General features: G+C 41.1%; 1 protein-coding gene and 1 long non-coding RNA gene across 3 annotated transcripts in view; both read left to right on the top strand.

The window, feature by feature from the left end:
• LOC118177356 overlaps nucleotides 1-17,573 on the top strand; it is a 44,953-nt gene that overhangs the window by 13,128 nt on the left and 14,252 nt on the right. Inside the window, exons 2-3 of one of the 2 annotated variants that reach the window (XR_004755765.1) lie at nucleotides 1,727-1,880; nucleotides 6,638-6,791. This is a non-coding gene — a long non-coding RNA (uncharacterized LOC118177356). The remainder of the gene's footprint in view (nucleotides 1-1,726; nucleotides 1,881-6,637; nucleotides 6,792-17,573) is intronic. The other variant, XR_004755764.1, reaches the window with a different exon arrangement.
• Nucleotides 8,765-16,076, top strand: RESF1 (retroelement silencing factor 1). The gene is made up of 3 exons (XM_035344994.1): nucleotides 8,765-14,289; nucleotides 15,202-15,276; nucleotides 15,627-16,076. Exons 1-3 carry the CDS (start codon nucleotides 8,805-8,807, stop codon nucleotides 15,767-15,769), a joined length of 5,703 nt encoding a protein of 1,900 aa, XP_035200885.1. The 5' UTR covers nucleotides 8,765-8,804; the 3' UTR covers nucleotides 15,770-16,076.

The following is a 17,573-nucleotide window of genomic DNA, read 5'->3' as shown; positions in this document are numbered from 1 at the left end:
TTATTTAGGGAGAATTAGTTAAATCTGAACACAAAGCATCTTTATACTTTGCTTTAAATTTGTATACAACCACTGTAATCCCCATTTTTTTGTTTGCTTATGGATCTCAGATAATTTGCTTTAATGTATTGTGAAACATCCAGTATAGCTGAAAGAAAATATGGAAATGGGTTCTTAATTTTGAAGATCTTTTCCAGACTGGGCATTTCTACATTATGTTGCAGTAGAGCATATCTTGCATTTTACATAAATACGTGAATTCTTTCACTGGTAATGTAAATGTTACTGATAAAGAAGAATTTGAGGTTTCTATTGTTTTCTGCTTTGTATCTGTGTAACTAGCTTATGTGATTATCTAAAGAAGGCAGATAAAACACCTGCAAATTCTGATGGTTTGATAGCAGTAGTCTAAATGTTGATTTTTCTCTTGTGATTATTTTACCTCCCCCCCCCCCTGTTTCTACAGGGTTTTGAGTTTGCCTTCAAGTTAATCTGTCTGGCAATTTGTGATTGACTTGGATATGCAACCTGTATTTTTCAAGTAGAAAATGATGTGGTGCTCTGGCTAGCTAAGGAGCTGTTACTGTCAGTGTGAAAAAGGGGCTGTATGAGTCCATTTTCTAGCACAGGTGCTGTTCAAAGTTTCATAGAAGGTCAATTTTTACTGCATTTTGAATCTTGTCCGTAGTTTGTCTTTGAAACTGAAATACTGTGGTCTTCACAGAAACTGAAGCCTTAAATGACTAAAACAGGAAAAGCAGAGGCTTGGAAGGAGAGTTGTAGGGCTAAATCTGGTTATGTCAGTCTGTATTTATCCAAACAGATGAGGCTCAATAGCTAAATGCCAGTAAGTAGTATATTTAAGAGTTAACTGCTACATTTAAATCCTTGTCTGCCAAACTTGAAGCAGCTGAACAACTTCTGTTGTCACGACTTTCTATGCCATGCAGTCATTCTTGACCATTTACGTTCACGTCTTGTTTATTTGTACTTCTGTGGCATGGGGCAATGGTCATTGCAGTCCCAGTGCTGTCTGCATTCTCCCTTGGTTTGTCCCAGGGCAGCTGTGGCACTGGAGCACAAGGATCCTTTCGCAGCAGTTGGTAGTACCTTTAATGCCTTCTGTGCTCTGAATTTCAACAAGGTGTGCTGTGACAGTTGATTGACTAGCATGGAAGTGGTCATACCAGGGAAATAGTCAAGCCCTTAATTTGTATACCTGCTGACTAAGCAAGACACTACATACACAGCAAGGGCAATTTATAAACTTATTGCATGTGCGTATTAGACATGATCTTGCAGCCTTGTACAGGGTTTGGCTGGGATGGAGTTACCTGCCTTCATGGTAGCCCAAATGATATTGCTGTGGCTTTGTGGCTAAAACAGCATTGATAAGTCGCCAGTATTTTGGCCATTACTGAGCAGTGCTCAGGCAGCATCAAGACCTATTTTCCCAGTGACTGGGCTGGGAGGGGACAGAGCTGGGACGTACCAGCCATATAACATCACAGTACAACATCATGGTTAGCAGTAAAAACAGGGGGATGGAGGGTGGGTGGCTTCCAAGGTGGCATGCTCAGAGAGCAGCTGGCCATCAGTCTTCTGAGGGAGACAGCAGGTGATCTCCTTTGTGCTGCTTGTCCCCTGCGACCTGTGTCTCCTGCTTCACTTCACCTAGTGAGCTTTCTGTCTCAAACCATGAGTCTTCTTATTTTTATTCTTCCAGTTTTCTCCTCTGTTCTGCTTGGGAGCGAGCAAGTGGCTGTGTGGGTGCTTGCTTGTGGAGCCCTGTGACAGCTACGCTGGAGAAGTTGTGCTCCTGTGCACATATCCTGATCCCTGAAAGGAAGAAGGCCAGCCGTGTGCTGGCTCTCATGCTGGTAGGTATTGGGTTTCCCTGACTGCCATTCAAATCAGCGTACAATGCTAGCTTCCTGCTTATCGGTGGGCTTGGGTGAATTCAACTTCAATGCTTTTGGAAAGCAGCAAGGTCTACCGATGGCTGTTTTCCTTTAAAATGGTAATCAAAGGCTATGTCACAGAGGTTTTTTTGCTAGGCTGGGTTAAATTACTAGTCTGCTGGTCCAAGTGCTGCATCGGACATCTGATCAAATATTCCCTAATTTTCATCATTCCTGTCATCTCCTGTTGCTGGTTATTTCCTATGGTACTTTGGAATTGTTGAGGTCTCTAATATCCTGGTGAATAGTTTTCTTCCTCTAATCACGCTTAAGGTCAGTCTGTTACCACATGCAAAATGTGTAACTGTGTACTACAGAAGCACAGAGACCATGACAGTGCAAACGTTAATGATTTTTCTAATAGACAAGCAGTATAGTGTAGAACTGCAGTACACAAATTTGCCCAGATAAAATAATGTACAGTTTTGGTAAGCTAGTAGAAAACCATTCTGTTTGTGCTGTCTATTATTGAATCAGTTATTAACAACATGTAATTAACTGGGAATCCATTGGTGATACTTTCAGAAGCAAAATTAGTAATGTGACAAATAAACCATGAAACATTAATCATCCACTGTTTCTAAAACAAACAAACAAAAAAACACAAACCCTTTTATCCCACAAAGTGCTTAATCTCCCTTCTTTTCCCCCAAAGTATGGTTTATAAGCACATGCCCTCTTCTTGCACACCCCTTCTGTGGGAGATGGGTATGATCTAGCTCTATATGAGCCTTTGCTGTGCCCTGCAGCCTGCTGATCCACGTGCTGGTGAGAAGGCATCCCGTGAGTTTGCATACAGATGCCTGAGGTGTGGGTTCCTACATGTTTCCTGCACTGTCAGCCACACTAGCTGGTTGCAAGCTGGGCTGCTCAAGGCATCTTATGGAGAAAATGCTTTGTAGTGCAAGTAGAGTTGTGATGTGACTGTGGGCAGTATCATGTTGTTCTTGACTACTCCTGTTTCCACTTCAAGGTGTCTTCCTTTTCATACAAATTTTCATGCTGTTTTTATATTTTTTTGGCTGATTATTCTTTTATTTTAAAAGTATATTTGAACTTCCCTAATATTGTTTAATCCAGGTGATGATTGTCTGCCTTTTCACTTGATCTTTTCTGATCAGATGCCCTTCAGATTAACTTGTTTTTGACCTCAGTGTGCGCTCTGACAAAAAAATCTTAAGTATTAGAGATGTTGTACTATGTACTGTCTTGGGCAGAGTGACCACGAAATGGTGGAGTTCACTATTCTTGGCGAGGCCAGGAAGGGAACCAGTAAAACCACTGTACTGGACTTTCGGAGAGCTGACTTTGGGCTGCTCAGGACACTGGTTAGTAGAGTCCCTTGGGAGGCGGTTCTGAAGGGCAGAGGGGTCCAGGAAGGCTGGGCGCTCTTCAAGAGGCAAATCCTAATGGCGCAGGAGCGGTCTGTTCCCATGTGCCCAAAGATGAGCCAGCGGGGAAGAAGACCAGCCTGGCTGAACAGAGAACTGTGGCTTGAGCTTAGGAGAAAAAAGAGGGTTTATAATCTTTGGAAAAGTGGGCAGGCCACTAGGGAGGACTATAAGGATGTAGCGAGGCTGTGCAGGGACAAAATTAGGAAGGCCAAAGCTCATCTGGAGCTCAATCTGGCTACTGCCGTTAAAGATAACAAAAAACGCTTTTGTAAATACATCAACACAAAAAGGAGGACAAAGGAGAATCTCCATCCTTTACTGGATGCAGGGGGAAACTTAGTGCCAAGAGATGAGGAAAAGGCGGAGGTGCTCAATGCCTTCTTTGCCTCAGTCTTTAGCGGCAATACCGGTTGTTCTCTGGATTCCCAGTACCCTGAGCTGGTGGAAGGGGATGGGGAGCAGGATGTGGCCCTCACCATCCACGAAGAACTGGTTGGTGACCTGCTACGGCACTTGGATGTGCACAAGTCGATGGGGCTGGATGGGATCCACCCAAGGGTACTGAGAGAACTGGCAGAGGAGCTGGCCAAGCCACTACCCATCATTTATCAGCAGTCCTGGCTATCGGGGGAGGTCCCAGCTGACTGGCGGCTAGCGAATGTGACGCCCATCTACAAGAAGGGCCGGAGGGCTGACCCGGGGAACTACAGGCCTGTCAGTTTGACCTCAGTACCAGGGAAGCTCATGGAGCAGATCCTCTTGGGAGTCATCATGCGGCACTTGAAGGGCAAGCAGGCGATCAGGCCCAGTCAGCATGGGTTTATGGAAGGCAGGTCCTGCTTGACGAACCTGATCTCCTTCTATGACAATGTGTCGCGCTGGGTGGACGAGGGAAAGGCTGTGGATGTGGTCTACCTTGACTTCAGCAAGGCTTTTGACACCGTCTCCCACAGCATTCTCCTCAAGAAACTGGCTGCTCTTGGCTTGGACTGGCGCACGCTTCGTTGGGTTAGAAACTGGCTGGATAGCCGGGCCCAAAGAGTCGTGGTGAATGGAGTCAAATCCAGTTGGAGGCCAGTCACTAGTGGCATCCCCCAGGGCTCGGTGCTGGGGCCGGTCCTCTTTAACATCTTCATCAATGATCTGGACGAGGGCATTGAGTGCACCCTCAGTAAGTTTGCAGATGACACCAAGTTAGGTGCGTGTGTCGATCTGCTCGAGGGTAGGAAGGCTCTGCAGGAGGATCTGGATAGGCTGCACCGATGGGCTGAGGTCAACTGCATGAAGTTTAACAAGGCCAAGTGCCGGGTCCCGCACCTGGGGCGTAATAACCCCAAGCAGAGCTACAGGCTGGGAGATGAGTGGTTGGAGAGCTGCCAGGCGGAGAAGGACCTGGGAGTGATAGTGGACAGTCGGCTGAATATGAGCCAGCAGTGTGCTCAGGTGGCCAAGAAGGCCAACGGCATCCTGGCTTGTATCAGAAATAGTGTGACCAGCAGGGCTAAGGAGGTGATCGTCCCCCTGTACTCGGCTCTGGTGAGGCCGCACCTCGAGTACTGTGTTCAGTTTTGGGCCCCTCGCTACAAGAAGGACATGGAGGTGCTTGAGCGGGTCCAAAGAAGGGCGACGAAGCTGGTGAGGGGCCTGGAGAACAAGTCCTACGAGGAGCGGCTGAAGGAGCTGGGCTTATTCAGCCTGGAGAAGAGGAGGCTCAGGGGCGACCTTATCGCTCTCTACAGATACCTTAAAGGAGGCTGTAGAGAGGTGGGGGTTGGTCTGTTCTCCCACGTGCCTGGTGACAGGACGAGGGGGAATGGGCTAAAGTTGCGCCAGGGGAGTTTTAGGTTAGATGTTAGGAAGAGCTTCTTTACTGAATGGGTTGTGAGGCATTGGAACAGGCTGCCCAGGGAGGTGGTGGAGTCACCATCCCTGGAAGTCTTCAAAAGACGTTTAGATGTAGAGCTTAGGGATATGGTTTAGTGGGGACTCTTAGTGTTAGGTTAGAGGTTGGACTCGATGATCTTGAGGTCTCTTCCAACCTAGAAATTCTGTGTAATCTGTGTGTATCGACTCTACAGCCTAATACTATTGCAAATGTTAAGTGGATGGAATTTTACCAGAAGGTCTTGACGTTCTATATAGAGTTGCTATGTCAAGGAACCTAATCCAGGTTAGGAACCTAATCCTAATATGGATTTCATGACATCAGAAACCTGTGGGAGACTGACTTTGTAAGTTTGGGGCAATGAAGTGAGGGTCTTGATTAAACTGCCTGCTGGACTGAGCAGTTGTACTGGGTCTGGCTGGGATGTTAACTTTCCCTGCAGCAGCCCATACAGTGCTGCACTCTGCACTTGTAGCTAGAACAGCAGTGGTATCACACCGGTGTTGTGTCTGCTGCTGAGCAGTGCTGGCACAGCATCAGGACTCTCTCTAACCCTCCTAGGGGGTGGGCAAAAAGTGAGAAAGAAACATCACCAGGGCAGCTGACCTAAACCACCAAAGGGATATTCCATACCATATGGGGTCACACTCAGCAATAAAAGGTGGAAAAAGGAAGAAGAGGGGAGGAATGGGCTCTCGTTGCGAGAACGTCTGTCTCCTCCTGAACACCAGCTATGCGTGTTGAGGCCCTGCTTCAAGGACGTGGTCAAGCATCGCTCATTTGTAGGAAGTAGAGAGTAATTTCTTTCCTCTGCACTTCCACAAAGCCTTTACTTGTTTTGTTTTGTTATTTACTTTCCCCTTTCCCTTTTTTCCCTTTAGTTGAATTGTTTAATTAATAATAATATTTCCTTAATACTTTTTTTTCTCTTTAATTAAATTATCCTTATCTCAACTGGTGAGTTGTTCTTTCCTTTACTTCTTCCCCTCCTCATCTGAGGAGGGGGAGTGAGAGAGTGGTTGTGGTGTTCAGCTGCCTAGCATGGTAAAACCACCACAGCAGTATAACAAACGCAGTCATCCATCAGAATGTCCCCAGCAGTCCAGGTGGGCTCATGCTGCACCTCATAATTTTCTGCCCATAAGGCTGGATGATAAAGATAAGGAGATCTATGCTTGGGCCAGCAAGATGACCATACACAACTAAGTATCTGAAAAAGCATAAAAGCTGTATGTGAAGTCTGATTGGTGTGCTCAATTCCAATTGAGTCACCTCATACACATGAATAAACTTTGTCTTGTAACTCTGTACATCCAGACTTCTGTCCTTGATTGGTGATGAGCCAGTTGCAAATTTTCCTAAGAGCATGTACACTGTTTTCATTCTTACCTTACCAGGTGTTAACCAGCCCATTTGTCAAGGAGTTGGTTGTAGGAGCAACCCCAGAATGAACTCCCAACCTGTTAAGGTCTGCATGATCCCTCTATTAGCTCTTAGGAGTTCACATTTATGGCATAGAGGCTACAGGGGCATCCGTCCTTGTGTATTAAGGTAGTCTGATCAACAAAGTTTGCCTGTATTACCTTTGAGTCCCATTGCCTGCCACCAGGTGGTGGGATCTTCAGTGCTGTGATCCTCTAAAGTTGGCCTTACCCATAGTTGGTAAGCAATCTTTTTATTACTTTTGGTTTCTGCTATCTGTTGGCTTCTAATCTTGCTTGCTCCATTTGGACTGGGAGTCTGTCCCCCTGTGTGAGTTAATGGTGAGTTATATACGCTCCCTATGTTTTCCCTATTTAGGTGTTTTCTGGCTTTAGTATGCAGGAGTAGGTACTTTAACATTAAGTTAACGATGTTCAGTGAATGAAGTATTAAGTCTTTGCTGGAATATCTTACTTGATCCAGTAGATAAAGACTGACATTTTTAATCGTGTCTTAGGTTTCGTTTAATTTGTCTAATATTTTCTCTTAGAGGATGGCCTCTTAAGAATAAGTAATCAATAATGAAAGTAGCCAATGAAAATTGAGACTTTTCTGCCTTCTAGCAGAAATGAATTTAGACAATGTTTTGTGTCGATAAAGGTTACTAGAAAACCAAAGGAAACAATATTCCACTGTTTGAATGTATTATTCTTTTTTCCCTTGAATATTTAACTTTAGACTAAAAGCCCATTCCAGGTAAACTTACTGTTACCTATATCGATGGCCCAAATTCCTCTCAGATCTCTCTGCAAGTGAAATGTGGCATTTCTCAGAAGGGTGATTCAGGGACAATGTAATACAGAGGCCAGAGGCAAGCCTTAAACTATCTGATGGAGAAATCCTAGGTATAGCCACATTAGTTGTGTAATAGATTTGTGGAAGGGCTGTGCTGTTATTCCTGCATTCAGTGGGTCTCTCCATTCCCTTTCTGTGCACCCTCAATGAAAAACTGGCAGTAGCCCAAGTAGTTGCTGATGATTTTTGAGGCTTTTGGTCAAGAAGAGAATCTAGCCGGTGAGTGATGCAGGCATGTGTGAAGAGTAGTCTTCTCTGTCTTTTGAAGTCTTTTACTGATCCTGATCTTCTTAGCCATTCTTCGTAAGACAAATGCTTTCTGCCAAATACCACTTTACGTAGCATGTTTTATTGTATTAAAGTTAGGATGCTTCAAGTTGTGATCACAGTTGGACACTTGTGAGGTTACTCAGATGAACTCATATTTAGCAGTGATTGAATTGTATTGCCACTTCGGTGGTAATTACAAGGTTGGATTTATGTGATATCTAAAACTTCGAAGCTGTTAGATATGGTATAGCAATTAACAGAGTCTAATTGTAGATGGAACAGAGAGTTAACAAAGATTGCAGAACGGCAAGGTTCACACGAGACTTACTGCAGGGTATCAGGGGTTTCTCAAGTTAGTTGCGTGCCTAAGGACTTCCACCTTATTAAGAGTGCAATACTCGCTCTTCCCAATTACGCATCGGCTGTCAGCAGAAATCTTCCCTGAGAGGCATCCCTTCCAGTGGGAGTTCCTGGGTCACAGCCCACTGCGATTCTGGAGAGCTCAAAGGGCTCCCACTTGGGATTGCTGTTTGTAGGACCATGAGATGATTGACTTTAAGCCACTAATTTTTCATGGTTCAGGTTTTTTTCCATTTTGGCTATGATTTAGGTTGTGCAACTCCCTCTTAGCATATAATAATGCCTTCATCAATTAGCCGTGTGACAGGAGCACTAGATCGTCTTGGGGGAGCCCTGATCGTCTCTTAAAATCCTAATCTTAGGATTTTATTATTCATTAAACAGAAGATAGAATTGTTATTTGCTGTTCTGTATCTTTGTAACTTAACAGTGTTCTGGGAAATAATCTACATAACTTGACATTAATTGATGTCCACTGGATGTGCCAAAGGAGTTGCTGTTCTATCTAGTAATTTGAGTTGAGTGGTTCTGTTTGTAATGCATTCTAAATGACTTCTTGGCAAATGAAATAGGTTTTGATAGAAAGATTAAAGTTTGATTTTTGTTTTTGTTTTTAGAATTTCGGTTTTATACTGAAGAAAAAGAAATCAAGAAAAGATGGAGTGGAATGCAAGACCACTCCAGAATGCTGATGCACAGAATAACCAGCAAAGTGGACAAGTGTGTTACACTCGGTTGCTTCCTAAAGCACATGCTTTTCCTCAAACAAATACATTTTCCTCTGAAAATGTGTGCAGTTATGCTGGAAATAACCAACTGATGTATCTACCAACTGTCAGTGTTCCCTTACCAGGAACATCTGTGGCTGACAAAGATTTTCATGCCTCCGAATACTCAGTCAGTCCGTGTCCACCATCATATGTAGTAATTGCACCAAGACTTCCCGATCAAATGTCACGTTCACGGACAGAGATGACTCAGAACTCTTGGCGAAACTCTAGTAGGCATACTTCTTCCTATAGAAAGTTAGCTCCAGCTCCCCTGTCTTCTCAAAGGAGCGATGGCAACAACTTGCGGAACATGCTTCAGGGATCTCAGCATGCCACCGCAAACAGTTATGCTGTGCAGTCACAAACATCACAGCATAATTCTATGAGAGCTATGATGTTATATCAAAGTAACTGCGAATGCCCTAATTCTTCAAAGATGGGGTGCACACCACAGTATAACTTGAATGGTCCTACTTCATCTCAAAGCATTTCTCTACCTATCAATCAGTCATCCAGTCAATATGTCCATTCTCAGAACAATTCTTTATCTCTTGGTACGTCTGGGCAACATGTCCAAAGCCAAATATATTACTCCAGTAATCAGTTTCAAGTTTCACAGTCACCGAGTCAAAATACTACAGCAAATACACAGCTGCCACAATATATACCAAGTCAGATGGGATCGGAAGCTCCTAGTGGGTGTTCTGCACCATCTTTGCTGCCTGCCAACTGTGATTCAAGAGCTGCAGCACAACCTTTGCTAGATGTACGACAGGCAGTTCAAAATGTGTCTACTGGGTATACCCTCAGCCAACAGAGGTGCCTGTCAGATCAAAAAAATGCTTCTGGTATTAACAGTGTTCAGCAGTACTGGCAGACACAGCAATCTGGAGAAGTCAGTCAATCAGTTATGAATGCCTGTAACTCAAGTGGAAATGTGACAGCAAATCAGACTTCTAATGAAGTGTCTGCACCATCCACTGACGTTTCCAAAGAATTGTATAGTATTTTGCATGAAATGGCAACTATTTCTTCAGTGGTTGCTCCAAAGGCACCATGTGATCTTGCTTCAGTTCAGGAAAGTCAGACTAGTAGTTCAGTGAATACGCCTGTTAATTCTCAAACTTCTTCAGCAAAAGACGATGAAAGGAAAGCAGCAGAGGATGCTCTAGCTTGGGAAGCTCAAAGACTGCGCACTATTAAAAGAAAATGTATCCTGCTTGAAAAGATGTATCATTATAAAAGAAAACTATTAGCTTCAAAACATGATAAGAGCAGTCCCACACTTGCTTCCAGCAATGAAAATGTGCTCTCTAATTGTTTTCCTCAGGTGCCAAATCAAAATGTAGCACCTTCCCCATCTGAAACAGTGAGGACAGACGCTCAGCAACAACCTGTTCTTAACTCTTCACCTGAAGAAAAAAATGACAAACAGAAAGCTGGTGCTGACAACAGAGGATTAGAGGTGACTCAGAGTAATCATCAGGTAGAACAGGGAAACCTTTTATCAAGGTCATTTCCTGTTCCTTCTCACAACAAACTCCTAGCTCAATTAAATAACCCTGACAGTGCTCCCATCCTAGGACAAAAAGATGCTTCAGCCTTGGCTTCTTCTCAAAAAACTCTCACATCCTCCAACAATACTTCAGGCTTTAGTCAAACCAATAGCTCTATCACAAATGCATCAAAGAATGTATCAGCTTACCCTGAGAACTCATCATTTCTTCAGTTTGTATTGAGCAGCACGAATATGTTGAAAGAGAAGATAGCTGGTGCTACTGCTGATAACATACTGACTAATCTCCTTTGTGGTGAAAAACCCCAGGTAGATTTAAAGGGCACACCTGGAAGCTTATTAAAAGACACTAGAGAAAAGAATGTAGCAAGTCTGAAAGGTGAGCAGACAGTTATGGTCCACATGCACACTCCTGTATCAGGAACAATGCAGTCTAATAAAAATAAAGTCCAGAGTGATGTAGCTCAGAAAAAGGCACAGCTTACTGAAAATTCATGTTTTAAACAAAGCAAATGTAGTTACTCTGCAGAAGAACTAACTGCATGCCTGGGCTTGTGGAGAAAACGTGGTTCAGAACCTGCAAGTATTCAAAATAGCCAGTCAAATGAAAGCCCCACAGAAAGTCAGATCTCACCCTTACCTTACAGCCAAAACACAACGAGTAAGAGAGAACAAGGTAATCTTCCAGTTAGTACAGATGAAGCGGTCTTGCCTTTAACAACTGCCTCTGTAGGACAAAAACACGACACGTTGGGCTGCAATTTGATAAAAGGTTTTGAACTCCAAGTTGCAGTTGTCTCTCCTTTAGTACTTCCTAAACAGGTAACACAGATTGAGCAGGCAGACAAGTGTCCAAAATCTGCAGATAAAGCCTGTCTAGTAATTGACACAGGAAGTATACGTAGTTTGCAAGAAGAGGGGAAAAATGTTTTAACTGTGGTAAGTGCTGATAAAAGAGCAATAGAAGCTGTCCGTTCATCACCCACTGACTGTGTTCTGGTAGAGAAAGAAGACTCGCACTTGCAACAGAACAAATCAGCTAATGGAAAGAGAATAGTAAAAAACAGTATGAGTGCAAATGATTTGTTTGATGAAAAACAAAGGAAACTTTGTCAAACCATGGAAAATGCTGGAGAAAATCTACAGCTCAGGTTACAAAACAAGCCATCTCTTTCTGAATTGGGCCTGAATTTTTATGGTCAAATCTTTCAAGAAGGTAAAAAAGACCATGAAGACAAGCAAACAGAGTTAGAGACAGGAAATACTTCTACAGCTGTGTTAGAAGAGCAGATGTTTCATATTTCTAGTGTATGTTCTCTTGTTGAAGGTGATACATTCTATAATCCACAAATAGCAAGCATGTTCAGCTCTGTCCCTGAGACGAATACATTAAATAACAGTACCTCATCAGTAGAAAATGTATCTGACCCAAGGCAAAAGGAGCAATTGCTGGACTTGAATAAAAATGACTTGAGCAAGAGCTCTCCCCAGCTAGAGACCTTGCTGCAAAAGACATTGGAAGAGTCATCTAGCTTCGTTAGTGAAGCAGATAGGACTTTGGATAGTTTTAAAACCAGCCATTCTGAGAAAGAAAGCAGTGGCAGTCCTCCTAGAACAAATTCTGCCTCAGAGGAAAAAATGCCGGTAAATGCATCTTTCAAGCATCCTGAAAATAACTTGGACGTTCTTCCTAGGTTAGACCAGGAGTTAGCTCAAAGTTCACCAGATTTCTTGATGAATCTGACTGCTGAAACAAATGTGTTCACTGTTAAAAAAGATGTCAATAAAGAAAATGACACATGTACTAAGAATAGCATAGAAGAAGAGGTGAACCTTTTTGGAGCAGAACCTATTAAATATCTAAAGAATCAGCTGACTGAACTTGTGAAAGAGTTTCCATATGGCATTGAAGGGGCTGATTTGTTTACAAAAGAACCAGTACGAAATGATTCTGTGCTTGAGCGGACAGAGAAGCAAACTCAAAAAGAGACTCAAATCTCTGACAAAAAGTCTAATTCAAAGGACCCAGTAGATCAGCTACAAATTGCACTGTTAAACTCTGGTCAGGTGCAAGAAATATTTCCTGAAGAGAAGCCATGTTCCTCTAGTGAAAGCAGCAGAGCATTGACTCAACCTGAAAAGGCTTCACCCCAGGAGGAGAAGCTCGAAAGCAATGTTCAGCCTGATCAAAGTCTATGTAAGGAGAAAGAAAACCCTCAACCACCACCCAGTTCTAGAAAGGAAGACAATTATTGTTGTTTAATGAATTGGCTGTCTGAACTAGGTGGAGTACCACAGGGCTCTTGTGAATGCAGAACTTCTGGTTCAGATAAAAATGATAATGATCAGCTTTCAGAAGCTGAAAATACCAGCTCTGCAGAGAGACAAGAAAATGAGAGTAAATCTGATGCTGTATTGAAGAACAACTGTGCAGCAAGAAATCCACCAACTTCTGAAAATGTTCAAAATCGTGTTCGCAAAAATAAAAAAGATGCATGCAAATATACTACTGTAATGAACAAAAAACCCAGGCTAAAGATGGATGATGAACAGAAACCACTTCCAACGCAAACAGAAAAGAATAGACCACTCAATTCCTCTGAAAAAAAAGATGTTGATAAATCAAAAAAGAGTAACTTTAAGGAAGAACCAGAAATGTGTAGTATCACTCCACTGTTAGGGAAAGAATTGAATTCTGAAAAAAAAGATGATCAGAAAGCCTCAGAAGAAGAGTTATCAGAGAAAGCTGGTCATACAGATGTAGACAATATAACAAAGTCATCAAAAAAAGAGAGAGTTTTCAAAGTGGATTCCATTTCAAAAGATAAAACCAAAACAGGTTTGGCCATGAAATCCACAGCAGACATTCACAAATGTACAAAATCAGACACTGCTGCTATTAAGCACACTGAAACCCATCAAGGCAAAAAAAAAAAAATCTGTGATGAGAACACAGGTGAAGAACACAATTGTGTGAAACAAAAGGACACACTTGGACAAAATGTAGAAATTAATACCAAAGAGAAAGCAAAATTATCAGCAGAAAAAAAACATAAAAAGCTAAATAGTTATCACATTGAAACTATGAAGTTCCCAGGCTTTGGCAGTAAAGACTTAAAGTCAAGAAACCACAAATATTCTCCACATAAATCTATAAAAGCTTATCCACCGCAGGAGGAGTCATACAAGCGGAAGAGGAAGGACAATATTAATGGAATGAGAGACTCTAAGAAAACAAAGGTGGAGGATGAAAGACTGAAACAATCTGAAGCAAAGAATTCCAAGCAGCGCTCACATAATTGCATGCTAAATACTGACAAGACTAAAAAACTGAATGGAGAAAATGTCTGGAAACCTAGGAATTCATTAGCAGATCACACTATGCTTAAACTACAGAGAAAAAGGGGTCGATCTACCATCTCCAAAAACTACTTTTCTAACAAAGAGAGACATCTCGATAGTCAAAACAAAGACAAGTGTTCTGAGAAAATATTTGCTGATAAAAATCTGCTATATTTAAATAGAAGGACGAACAGATTAAAATTGCATCTTCAAAAAGAACCAAAAAAACATTATCTCAATAGAGTTGCATTTAAACGTACTGCACAGGAACGCATATACCTGACGAAGTTAGAGACATCACCTGTCAGACCTGTCTGGCATTTAAAGCCCAAAGTGTCACAAAATAGTACAGATTCAAAAAAAGATACTTCTCTCTCAGAAGATGATAAATCACGGAAACCACAAGTACTTGAATTTAAACTGTGTCCAGAGATACTGTTCAGAAGCTCAGCTACTGATGATGAAAGCATAAGTACAAAGAATTCTCCGGCAAGTGAGAAAACGACTGTGGCAGGTGAGGTACATGTGCAATTCTTTTCTTCTACTTTCAAATGGATGTAGGCAGTTCAGAGTAGGTTGCGAGTTGTGAATTTAGGTAGAATACTTTTATCTAAAACTGAATCGTTGCTAGAATTTTGGCTATACTTACAATTTGTTTTCAAAATAATTAAGAAATTTTTGCAAGTGAAAAGTATTCCTTTTTCGTTCACGTTATACAAAACTGCAGACAGTGAAAATGTGGGAGTAGAAACTGAAGGTTGAAATTGCTTATCTAGCTTTCTGACAGACTTTTGCTGTGTGTTAAGTTGAAAAAAGTGAGACTTCTTCAATTTCATGTTTTGTTTCTTTTCCTTAGAGTTTACAGAATGAATTTTAGAGTGTGGCAGTTTCAAATAACTTTGCAAGAAGGCTTTCTAGCCTTCTCATGGAAGATACCTTGTTTTGTTTGTGGAGAGCAGATTCCCGTGGCATTGTTACTAAAGGCAATCTGATTTGTATTCAGTGTTAGCCTGGTTGTGTATAAATTCAGCTGTGTACATAGAGGAGGGAGAGATCTGAGTGAGGCCGTGAAGAAGAGAGGAGTCTTGGGCCAAATACATCCTGCACATTTTTTTTTTTTCCTAACTGCTGCAACACTTCCTTAGTCATGGTAACTTCTGTCATCTTTGTCTTCCTCTCCCTCTTCTTATCCCAGTCTTTACACATATTAAGCAGTGTATTCTGAAGAATATTTGTGTCAAACGCTATCTTTGATTTTAAATGAAAACAAATCTTCAGTTGTACATACCACTTCTTGCAGTCATCTTCAGAGACAAAGAAAATTTCCCTTTTCCTGTGGCAGTGTATATGTTAGAAACCTAATGCTGAATAGGGACCACCGCTTGTCGTATAGGAACCTAAAAAAATCTCTTAATTTTCTTTATAGGTGTAAAGAGTAAAAAAGAAGATTGGTTAAAATATGATCCAGTGAAGCAAAAAAAACTGGAAGGGATCTCGACAGGTGAACTGCCCCTCTGATTATTGATTTTGAAATAAAAGTTGAATACTCTTTGCTTGGTTCAAGTGTTACTTTACAACATGCCTTTATCTGTTTTGACTGATTCTTTACTATCACTGTTGCCAGAATGGAGACTGCTGAGTAGACATAAGAGTTTCAAAGATTTGTGGAGATTTTTATTGTCATAAGAACGTGTAGTTGGAGATCAATGGTATTTTCCTGCTTAAATGTGTATAGTTGAATCAGAGATAGCACTCATGTTGAGATTCAGCCAGAGCTTTAAACTGTAGGCAAAGCCCGAGCTAGCTGCTTGGTGACTTTTGCTTTAACCTGCTTCTCTGTCTGTCTTTCAGTTGAGGACAGTATTCCACTTGATACAGCCATACAAATCCTGGAAGGAGATGGCGAGGTTCTTCACATTCCAATCAAAGACTCAAAAGAGATGTTTCAGACCTACAGGAAAATGTATCTGGAAAAAAGTAACGCAAAGGTCTAGATAGCACTCCTGTACCATAGGTCTTACTCAATATTATTGGTGAAAAAAATGCCCACACTACATTTTTTTTTCCTATTTACTTCATATTTCTGCATTGTTATATATAGAGAGATATATATACATGTTGTTGGCAACATTTCAGCCCTGTTTGCCTAATAATTGTGAATAAGTGATAATTTGCTTAATCTGTATTTATTGCACAAATAGGCTTTTGTGCTGACGTCATTGTCAAATATATTGTTTCTTTTTTTCATATTTGAATTATTTTTAAAGAGCCAGGAGTTAGTTGTATCTTGACCAAAAAAAAGATGCACAAACAAACCTCAAACTCATTTAAATCATCATAATCTGTTTTCTGCTACTGGAAAAGTTAGGCTTGTGATACTTTCCATTGCTGGCAGTGGAAAATTATTCCTGCTAGAAAGGAATTGCAGGGATTCCTAGGCATTACACTTTTATTTTCTATTTATGCTAGTTTGATTATTGTGCTTCTAACAAGGCTTTCTATTTTTTTTTGTGGAAACCTTTTTTTGAAACTTGGAATACAGATATAAAACCCCCAAATCAAATGTAAAGATAAGGGGGTACTATGAGGTATTTATGCTGCTGCCCAGTTTTCTTACATCTATTTTTGTAGAACTTGTAGAAATCGAACTCAGAATTCTTCATCTGAACACAGCGCTGTAAACTGATAGTTGACTGAAGACTTTTCCCTTCTTTCCTCCCTTCCTCCCTCTTTCTATCTTCTTTACGTTTGAAAGAAAAGCACAATTGTTGAAATGCAGGGAGTTTGAATTCATTTCTGTCTAGACCATGATGTTCACTTTAACTAGACTGTAATTAATCTCTTTGTTTATAAAACATTAGTTAATGTTTGACTAAACGTTCACTGTGACGTGAGTTGTATTTTTTGTTGGATACTTTTTGTTTAAGTGTCTTTTTGTTATTGTTCAAAATTTCGAATTGAATCATTTTTTTTTTCAGAATTGTGGTTATCTGTTACTTTTTATCTGTTTAAGCCTTTATAATAAAAGTAAAAACTCTGTAGATACTTCACTGAATGACTTTTATACTTGAAATAAACTTTTTGCAGGCCAAGCCTAGCCTTTTTTTAGTTTAAAAAGCAGGTAGTCATATTTATTGCAATTAAATAAACACCGGAGATAACCTTGTAGATTAAACACAGCTTTGGAGTAACTAAGATCTTCCTTCTTGAAATGGTTTCGTAGATAGAAGTGAGGGAACTGAATTTGAGTCTAAGCTTTTGAAATCTATTGAACTAACAGCATGTGCTTATATTTCAGAAAACACATCAGGAAATTCTTTTTTTTTAAAAAAAAAAAAAATCTGTTTTGTGTTGAGGTTAGGAACTGCTGAATTAGTGTCAGTACTTAAAGAGCTTTCAGTGCTACTCCTATCATGCAGAGGCACACTTGTAGGGATCTTGTCTGCTGTTACCCAGCGGAGCACATAACATTACAGTTTTCCAGGTTTCTATGTACACTGAATTAAGAAAAATAGGCTTTTATTGGGAGAAAAGAAGCTTTCCCTTCCATCATTTGTAGATTTCTTCTTTCAAATGAAGGAACTATTTGTGAGGTTTTAAATTCCCCTGTCTGGCCCATGTGTCCTAATAACTTACATTTTCTCTGGATGGATGCCCAAGTATTAGTTTGGAAGTTGGCACTGGAGAATTTTTGTAACAATGTTGGCAACACTTAAGAAGGTTTTATTTTATGCTTTCTTGGGAGTTTAGCACCTGTGTTATACTGGCTGCATTAAGGAAGATTCATTGTAGCCTTAA

The sequence above is a fragment of the Oxyura jamaicensis genome, chromosome 1 (genome assembly GCF_011077185.1).
Source record: "Oxyura jamaicensis isolate SHBP4307 breed ruddy duck chromosome 1, BPBGC_Ojam_1.0, whole genome shotgun sequence".
NCBI classification, from domain to species: Eukaryota; Metazoa; Chordata; class Aves; order Anseriformes; family Anatidae; genus Oxyura; species Oxyura jamaicensis.
This window is presented reverse-complemented; position numbering and strand designations above follow the sequence as displayed.

Excerpts from the sequence above, each read along its gene's own strand:
- RESF1 (XM_035344994.1), top strand. The coding sequence starts at position 8,805 with ATGGAGTGGAATGCAAGACCACTCCAGAATGCTGATGCACAGAATAAC. Across the intron at positions 14,290-15,201 it reads TGAGAAAACGACTGTGGCAG|GTGTAAAGAGTAAAAAAGAA; the intron begins GTGAGGTACATG and ends TTTTCTTTATAG. Across the intron at positions 15,277-15,626 it reads ACTGGAAGGGATCTCGACAG|TTGAGGACAGTATTCCACTT; the intron begins GTGAACTGCCCC and ends TCTGTCTTTCAG.